Source organism: Beta vulgaris, chromosome 8 (genome assembly GCF_026745355.1).
Source record: "Beta vulgaris subsp. vulgaris cultivar EL10 chromosome 8, EL10.2, whole genome shotgun sequence".
Taxonomy (NCBI): domain Eukaryota; kingdom Viridiplantae; phylum Streptophyta; class Magnoliopsida; order Caryophyllales; family Amaranthaceae; genus Beta; species Beta vulgaris.
The window spans coordinates 59,233,189-59,243,670 of NC_079209.1; the positions used below are offsets into that span (position 1 = coordinate 59,233,189).

At 36.9% G+C, this 10,482-nt stretch overlaps 1 protein-coding gene across 1 annotated transcript; it reads left to right on the plus strand.

Moving 5' to 3' along the window:
- The first annotated feature begins 8,521 nt into the window (after positions 1 to 8,521).
- On the plus strand, positions 8,522 to 9,481 carry LOC104903065 (uncharacterized). Its single transcript, XM_010691040.2, has one exon. The coding sequence runs from the start codon at positions 8,522 to 8,524 to the stop codon at positions 9,479 to 9,481; it is 960 nt and encodes a 319-aa protein (XP_010689342.2).
- Positions 9,482 to 10,482: the final 1,001 nt, after the last annotated feature.

Genomic DNA, 10,482 nt, shown 5'->3' on the forward strand with positions numbered 1-10,482 from the left:
GATTACTTGTCGAATTTAAATAAATCATATCATATTGCCGAAAAATTGATTATGTAGAAATAAATTTCTTTGAAATTAGTTCCTTAAAAGAATTTGTAAATCACAAATATTGTCAACCTTGTATTCTATAATTAGGCTAGTTTTGAATTCATTGGAAAAGATGAAATAAAGACATGTTGTAATTCAACAATATTAGAAAAATGGTTAGTAGACAATAGACAATAGTAATATTCAAATTATGAACAATGCTACTTCCAGTAACAATGTCAAAAAGCTCAAATTTCATGTGCTTATGCTTATATTATAAATCAATCTAAAAATGGTTAGGGTTAGGGTTACGGTGAGGATTATGGGTAGATTTAGTTTCGTTAATTAGGGTTAGAGGGGGATAAGGGGTTAATGATTAACGGAAATCTAACACCTTTAGTCAAAAGAGTAAGTCAATGTATTTTTTGAAAAGTGGGGGGTATATGGTGAATTTCAAAATTTGAAAGGGTATATTGGTGCAAAAAAAAAGATCAAGGGTATATGGTGGAAAAAACTGTATATTTTAATATTATATATATGCTAATATAAAATGTATTATAAAGTGGATAATAAATCCATTAGAAAACATAATTAACACTAAGAATTCACTCAATTTCCTAATTATAGTGTTTATATTAGTACTTGAGTTTCCAAATAATTACATATCTCCTTTAACTGTTGCAACTTAACAACAAATATTAGAATTAATGTAATTGTTTGAAAATGTTTCACAACAATCAAATAGAGATTTTTTTTTGGTAATTCGGTTAACCATTCACTCAAAAATCACAACCGTAACCGTACCGTTTAACTGTTAATTTTATCGGTTCGGTAACCATACCGTTTAAACTTTTTTTGTTGTTATGGTAACCACCCATTTAGACCGATTTTTCGGTATTATCGGTACGATTTTTCGTTTCGGTTTTTAATGAACACGTGCCTCCAACTACCTCCTTACTCCCCCTTTCATTTTTCTTATATTTAACCAAACAATGGAAAACTAATTGTGGAATTATTTTTTCCATTGTAAATTGTTTTCCATGAGAATCATTTTACACTCAACCAAACGGAGTCTAAAACTGACTAATGACTGATACACTGTGTGCCAAGTTTTTTTATTTGTCATATCATTGATGAGGAGTGACTTAGGCTTAAGGTCCTCGATGTGCACTTTACAATTTTTTTTTGGTTGCCCACCTGATTTACCGGAGCTTTGTCTCGACTACATTCGAGTCCGATCCGGATCGCATACTGATTTTAGTGGATGAGTCTCCCAACCAGAGTTTGTTAGAAAAAGAATAAGGGTTAAGAAGATGAATACTATGAAATGATGAATCTTCTAGGCGTGTGTAGACACTTTCCCAAAAGTGATATTCCGACCCTATACGAAGCACGGGTTGCACGGAATTCAATTTCGAGATACAAAGAAGAACAACAAGAGTCACGCTCGTATGAATCTTGTCAAAATGAGAATAAGATTTGTGTTTTGTGTTTGATGATTAATCTTCTCTTAGACTTGAGAGAGAGTGCTTGTTTTGAGAGAAATATTATGCAAAACTACTCCTTTCATCTGTGGTACTAATCCACTATTATACACGCAAAATAACAAAACCGTCAAAAACCGCACAAAATGCACAAAGCCACGACAAGAGACAGGCTCTCGTCGCGAGTCGAGACAGAGCTCGCGAGTCGCGAGCGGGCCTGTCGCGAGTCGCGACAAGCATCGCGAGTCGCGATGCTGCTCGCCTGTGCGCTGCGATGCTGCTCGCCTGTGCGTGCGATGCTGCTCGATGCTGTGCGCTGCTTGTGCTAGTATGTGCGAGTATACATGCTACTGCTTTGCTGCACCATGCTTAGCTATAACCACCAAGCATAATATGCATTATACATATTGATTCAAGTAACATTTGTACTTGTTTGCGGTTTTTCTTATTCTTCAAATCTTATTGTTTATACACCATAAACAATCTACGTGTATATTTAACGTAATTGAACAACGACACCTTAACCAAGTTATTCAAGTTACGTTACATGAACTCAATCAACCAAATACTCTAAATTATCCAACAATCCTCCCCTTTAGAGTATTCTAAAAGATAATAAGCACTAAACATCATCAAAAACAACACTCATGCGTAAATGAAAGTGTATAAAACTTGAACTTTCATATAGTAAAGTACACATTCCAAGTATCCGTATCCAATTGGTGTCGATAACGATTGAACCAATTTCAATACATAATGGAAACCCGAAGATACAATACACACAAGATAAATTTACTTAAACTCATTATAAACCGACACATAAAGCCTTGTGTCCATATCTATTCATAAGTGTATCAAAGCTATGCCCCAATAGCTCCTTGAAGCGGCTAAACTTCACACTTACATAGGTAGATCTCTAAAATACATGCTACTGTGAAAAGCATAAACAAGAGACCTATTAAGTTATACAACCTCCTTATCAACACAGTTATAGAACTATAAACTTAGGATGAATAAAAGTTCTACAATCATCTAAATGAAGAAATTAATCTTATTGAACTTAAGACCCAACGTCATATTGGGCGTTAAGTTAAGATTCCCTCATTCGTGATTCTCGAGGGGCTCCAATCCTAAACCGATTGCCATCCTCTTTACATTATCTCTAGCCAAGGCCTTTGTAAAACAATCCGCTAGATTATACGTTGTACGTACATAGTCAACAGTGATTACACTATCCTTGATAAGTCCTTGGATGTAGCTATGCCGCACACCAATGTGTCTTGACTTACCATTATAGACTTGACTATATGCTCTTGCCAAAGCAGCATCGTTATCACAATGAATCGCTATGGGGATATCGGTTTTGGCAACAAAGGAATCTCAATCATGAGATTCTTCAACCACTCCGCCTCTTTGCTTGCGGAAGATAAAGCAATGAATTCCGAAGTCATGGAGGAATCCGCTATGCAAGTTTGTTTCTTGGAAGCCCAAGATATAGCACCTCCCCAAGTAGAAATACCCATCCACTTGTAGAAGATGATCTTCTTTTTAGAGATCCAACTTGCATCCGAATACCCTTCTAAAACCGAAGGATATCCACTGTAGGATAAACCATAGTCCTTGGTTTTTCCTAAATACCTTAACACACGACGAATAGCTTGCCAATGTTGTACACTAGGATTACTAGTATACCTACTAAGTTTGCCTACCGCAAATGCGATATCCGGCCTAGTACTCGTCATTCATACATCAAACATCCAATCACCCTTGAATACTCAAGTTGAGATACGACACTACCTACATTAGGTAGTAATTTCTCACTAGGGTCCATTGGAGTTGACACAAAAGAGCAACCACTAACATCGAATTTCTTAAGAACCTTTTCGATGTAGTGAGATTGAGACAAACTCAATTTACCTTTGCTTCTTTTAATTCTAATTCCTAGAATGACATCCGCCTCCCCCAAATCTTTCATTGAGAACTTAGACGATAGAAAAGATTTAGTCCACTAACTTGGGATAAATCAGTTCCAAAAATTAGCATGTCATCTACATATAAGCAAATCATAACACCATGACCATTGTCATCAAATTTGCTATATACACACTTCTGAATTGTTCAATTTGAATCCTTAGACAACACTACCTCATCAAATTTTTGATGCCATTGCTTAGGTGCTTGTTTTAGCCCATACAAAGATCTAATTAGTTTGCAAACTTTTTGTTCTTGACCTTTGACAACAAATCCAACCGGTTGTCTCATGTAAACCTCCTCATCTAATTCTCCATACAAGAACGCAGTCTTGACATCCATTTGATGGATCACAAGATTATGAATTGCTGCAGGGCAATCAATAATCTTATAGTGGAGATTCGAGCTACAGGTGCATATGTATCGAAATAATCGATACCCGGCTTTTGAGAAAAGCCTTGTGCCACTAACCGGGCTTTGAACTTGTCAATAGTTCCATCGATTTTCATTTTCTTCTTGAAAATCCATTTGCACCCTATTGGTTTACATTTAGGAGGTAGGTCCGCTAAAACCCATGTGTTATTCCCCATGATTGAGTCCATTTCATCATCAATAGCTTCTTCCAAAATGAAGCATCTTGAGATTGCATGGCCTCATCATATGTTAAAGGATCCCCTTCCACATTATAGACATATGGAAATTTAGTCAAAACACTATCTCTTGATCCTTCAACCAAATATACATGAAAATCCGGGCCAAAAGATTTCTCTTTCCTAACCCGTTTACTTCTCCTTGGTTGAGTTGATGTAGATGCAACATTTTCATCTAGAATTTGTTCATCTAACTCATGATCATCATTTTGATCAATTTCTTGAATTTCGGTACTTGGAGTTATATCCTTTGGTCTAGGAACCGATGAATATCTATTTTCATCAAAAATGCATCCCTTGACTCCACAATAGTGTGAACCGACCAAAAGTCGTTTTGTTCTATAACATAGAACCTATAGGATTTGCTATGAGAAGCATATCCTATAAAGATGCATTCAACTCCTCTTTCACCTAACTTTTTACGTTTAGGTTCCGGCACTTTCACTATTGCCCTACATCCCCAAACTCTAATGTAACTTAGATTTGGTTTTCTTTGTACCATAATTCATAAGGGGTAACTTGTTCTTTTTCATAGGAACACGATTAAGATGTAACAAGCGGTTAAAACCGCTTCACCCCAAAAACCATCACTCAAACCCGAGTAGGATAACATAGAATTTACCATTTCTTGTAAAGTTCTATTTTTCTTTCCGCTACACCATTTTGTTGTGGTGTATAAGCCGCGGTTGTTTCATGTATATTCCTAAAGCTTGGAAATAACTAGGATTATGAAATTCACCACCTCTATCGGTTCTAAACCGTTTAACCTTGTCACTTAGTTGCAATTCTACTTCATTTTTATAGATCTCAAATTTTTCTAGGGCTTCATCTTTAGTAGACAATAGATATACATAACAAAATCGTGAATGATCATCAATAAATGTTACTATATATTTTTGTTTCCTAAAGAAGGTGTACTATGAAAATCACAAAGATCACTATGTACAAATCAAGCAATTTAGTATCTCTTTCCACATTATTAGGGAAAGAACACCTAGTTATTTTGGTAAGCATGCATGTTCTACACTTCTCAATACTTGGATCAAAAGAAGGAATTAAATCATCCTTAGCCATAGAATATAATTTTCTATAATTAACATGACCAAGTCTTAAATGCCAAAGAGAAGAATTATCATTAATAACACACACATTGTTACTAAAGCATTTGAAATGCTGAGTTTAAACATACCATTAACAAATAACCAAGTCCAACAAACAAACCACCCTTAGATAATATAAATTTGTCCGACTCAAAAACCATTTTAAAACCTATTCGATTCAAGATAGCTCCTGACACTAGATTACGCCTAAGTTCCGGAGCAAATACAACATCTCTTAACACTAGAGATTTGCCGGAACTAAAGACCAACTCTACTTGTCCTACACCGAGAACTTGAGCTGTAGAGTCATTCCCCATGTATAGAACTTCTCCATTGTCCACCTCCTTGAAGGTTTTGAATGAAGACCGCTCCTTGCACACATGTCTTGAAGCTCCTGAATCGATATACCATGAACAATCATCCTTGTTTGGCTTGGGATTGGCTAGACTCGCCTTTCCCTCCACCTTGCTCATTCTTTTTGTTCATTTTCCTCTTCCATAGGAAGCAATCCTTTTTGAAGTGTCCGGGCTTGCCACACTCCCAACAACCACGTTGTTGAACACCTCCACCATTCTTAGGCTTCTTAAAATTGTTGCCTTTGGTGAAATTATTAGCCCTCTTCTTAGGGTTTGAGTCTTTGAACTTTCCATCCTCCACCATGTTAATGGTAGAAGAATTAGGATTTACCTCCTTTGTCCATCTTGAACCCGAATGCCCTCTTCAATCCGAAGATGAGCACCCAATTGTTCCACATTTATATCATCTTTCCTATGTTTAAGAGTATTTCTAACATCCTTCCAACTTGGTGGTAATTTGTCTATTATTGAAGATACAATAAAAGTTTCATCCATACTAATATTGTGTTGTTTAAAACTTCCTAAAATCCTTTGAATTTCATGGAAGTGTTCCATCACAGGCCTTGTTTCATTCATCTTAAAGTTATTGAAATTACTAACTAAGAACTTCTTACTAGATGCATCTTCGGCCATGTACTTTGACTCAAGGTCATCCCAAAGCATTTTAGCGGATTCATAAAATTGATAAAATCAAATAAGTGTCAGACATACCGTTTAAAATGTGACCACGACATATATAATCGTCATTCTCCCACTTGTTCCTTCTCCTTGAGGCCTCCAAAGTTTCCTCTTCCACAAACTCGGGTTTTGGAGTACTCAAAACATATGCCACCGAAAGAGAAGTGAGAAGAAAATGCATCTTCTTTTGCCATCTACGGAATCCCCACCCTCAAACTTCTCAAGTTTTTGAAAATTCGAAGTCATTTCACGTACCGTAGCCATCTTCAAGAAATATCACTTTTGGATTGTTAGAAAAAGAATAAGGGTTAAGAAGATGAATACTATGAAATGATGAATCTTCTAGGCGTGTGTAGACACTAGACACTTTCCCAAAAGTGATATTCCGACCCTATACGAAGCACGGGTTGCACGGAATTCAATTTCGAGATACAAAGAAGAACAACAAGAGTCACGCTCGTATGAATCTTGTCAAAATGAGAATAAGATTTGTGTTTTGTGTTTGATGATTAATCTTCTCTTAGACTTGAGAGAGAGTGCTTGTTTTTGAGAGAAATATTATGCAAAACTACTCCTTTCATCTGTGGTACTAATCCACTATTATACACGCAAAATAACAAAACCGTCAAAAACCGCACAAAATGCACAAAGCCACGACAAGAGACAGGCTCTCGTCGCGAGTCGAGACAGAGCTCGCGAGTCGCGAGCGGGCCTGTCGCGAGTCGCGACAAGCATCGCGAGTCGCGATGCTGCTCGCCTGTGCGCTGCGATGCCTGCTCGCCTGTGCGTTGCGATGCTGCTCGATGCCTGTGCGCTGCTTGTGCTAGTATGTGCGAGTATACATGCTACTGCTTTGCTGCACCATGCTTAGCTATAACCACCAAGCATAATATGCATTATACATATTGATTCAAGTAACATTTGTACTTGTTTGCGGTTTCTTTATTCCTTCAAATCTTATTGTTTATTACACCATAAACAATCTACGTGTATATTTAACGTAACTTGAACAACGACACCTTAACCAAGTTATTCAAGTTATACGTTACATGAACTCAATCAACCAAATACTCTAAATTATCCAACAGAGTTTCTGTATATGGTGAAGCTCAAACTGAATACCTCCCTTAATCAACATAAAACGACCTCTCTTAATATATCAAGTTGCTTCTATAAAATTTCCTCAACATTTTCATACCAATTTCCTTCAACATATTTTTAATGCCAATCTTTGACTTCAACTTGAAAAAAACACGTTTTTCCTTACACTAATCTTTCCGCTATATAACTATTACATCGATAACTACTACTCCCTCCGTCCCATAATATAAGTCCTGATTCCGTTTTTACGCGGGTATTAAGGCAAATGGAATCTTCATTGGATAAATGTACCATGATTCACTTGTATTGGGAAGCACATAATTTTTGTTTAAAAAAAAAAGAAAAAAAACTGATGTATTGGATTAGGCGTGCAGCTTTTAATCCTCTTGAAGCTCAAAGGTTTTTGCTTTCTACTGCTGTACATAATGACAAATCATGTATAACAACTTGCCAATGAAATCTTATTTTACTTCTCTCAACAATAAAATCACAACAAATACCATTACACAGATTCACAGTTTCTTAAGCCAAATCTAACGGCTGTAAGTAAATCTCATCAACTAAATTAAGGATGTTGCCAAATTTTTTGCTTTTGGCGCCATGGTAACAGTATAAATATAGGGCATTTCATTTTTTTTGTTCTCACTTCCTCATTACAAACACAGTACCATACTTAACCAAAAACCAAAAAAAAAAAAAACAAAATCTTCAGCATCATCGCTGCTCCTTCATGCTTCAGAGTGAATTTGATGATGCTTGGTCACCAATGACTATGATGACATGACAATGAATTTTGCACCGAGGTGGGGACTTGGAACACTTGGGCTTCAACTGGACATTAATGAGGCACAACCAGCATCAACAGAAGACATGAAGAAGCTGCCACAGCTCATCATAAGCTGAGGAACAGGCTCAGCAGTGATAACAAGTTACAAGTCTTGTTATTCCTTCTCACAGAGCAAAGGAAGTAATTGCAATATGGCAGCATCAAATTGCTGCAGTTCAGTTTAATGTTGCAACAAAAACTGTTAGTCGTATATGGAATGCAGCAAAAAATTTCAGAAACCATGTTAAGGTGTAGTGTTGAGGGAAGACTGCATTTATGTGGTAGGAAGAGGATACAAATTCAGTCAAGTGACATAACAAAACTATCAATGGGGCAGAGATCTTGCATAAGAGATCTTGCCACATTGATTGGTGTTTCAAAATCAACTGTCCACAGAATGGTGCAAAGGGGACTAATTAGGCCACACACAAACCCATTGCACCCTGGTTTAAAGGATGTCAATAAGTTAACCAGGTTACAATGGATTTTGAGGTTACTAATGGGAGATAGTCCTCTTACTAAGAGAAAATATTTCCCAATGTATGACTTTGTGCACTTGGATGAGAAATGGTTTTACCTTAGTAACAAATCTCAAAGAGTGTACTTAGCCAGAGATGAGGAGGGTCAGTACAGAGCAGCAAGCAGCAGCAAATTCATACCAAAAGTGATGTTTACAGCAGTGGTGGGGAGGCCAAGATACAATGAAGAAGGCGAGTGCACTTTTGATGGGAAAATTGGCATTTTCCCATTCACTTACCAAGAGCCAGCAAAGAGGTCATCAAAAAACAGAGCAAGAGGAACTATGGTCACCAAAGTGGTGGAATCAGTGAACCAGAGGGTCACTAGAACCATGCTCATAGAGCAAATCATACCAGCTATCATTGCAAAATGGCCACAAGATGATGGTGGCCCCAAAACAATATACATCCAGCAGGATAATGCCAAAGCACACATATCACAGGAAGATCCACAATGGCAAACAGTTTGTCAACAAAATGGCTTCACTTTCATTTTAATCCAACAACCACCCAATAGTCCAGACTTGAACATCCTAGACCTTGGATTTTTCAGATCCATTCAATCACTCATGCACAAGAAGATGCCAAAGACCATTGACAGTTTGTTAGAGGCTGTCAACCAAGCTTTTAATGAGCTAGACCATACCACATTAAGTAATGTTTGGTTATCTCTTCAATATGTTATGAATGAGGTATTGAAAGTTGGTGGAGGGAACAACTACAATGTTCCTCATGTAAACAAGAAAAAATGGAGAGAAATGGGATGCTAGAAGAACAAGTAACTGCACCAATGTGGGCAGTTGCTGATGCATGGGAAAGGGTGGTTAATGGGGCTTCAAGCTCTAACATGGGAAGGGACTAGCAATGTTTATTCATCAAGTTGTTTTTTTTCTGTTTTAGTGAAGTAAGCAAATGGGAACAGTTACTTTGTTCTGTTTTAGTGAAGTAAGGAGGGGACTAACAGTTTGTTTTTTGTTCATCTAAGTCCATGAACTATTTTGTCTTTGTAATGTTGGAGAAGCAAAATGATTAATGAACCATGTTTCAATTAAGTTGTTGTCTATGAACCACGTTTAAGCTTCAAAAAATTTACCAATTCATGGATAACCAAAAATAGAATGTGAAGTTGTAATCTCAGAAGTCCCCAATTTTCATAAACTAAGGTGAAGTAGCTCTTCAATCTTTGCCACAATTGCCTCAATCAGTCAACTATGTTGGACTGGTGGCATAGAGGGCTAAGAGAGAGCATTCAATCACCTTAGAATGTTTCAAGTTTTAAGAATTTTTCATCACTGATTACACTTTGAACCACAGAAGGAGCAACAGAGATGATTCATAGACAACAACGGTATTTAGAGGCCAAGTTTATAACCAAACAATTTTTTCCAACACAAATCAGGCTTAGAACCAAACTTAGCATCCTTATTCTTGAAAATTCAAGCGTTACACAGCACAATTCGTGAACAACAGTAGGAACAACAAAGCAAAATGAACCCCACAAAAATTAAATCACAAACATCCAACATCATAGCAGATCAAAATCAACAACTAACCACACGCGTCATCACTAACAACAAGACTCAGCATCACTAACATCATCATCAAATTTTTTTTCCTTTTTCTTGATAATTGAAGAAGATGAGGGTTTACCAGATGGCGTTTGTTTCAATTTACCCTTTGCTTGCAGATCTTCATCATCATCACTTATCACAATCACCTCAGTCACTGACTCACCTTGTTTTCCTTCATTTTCTTTGTCACCATCGAACTC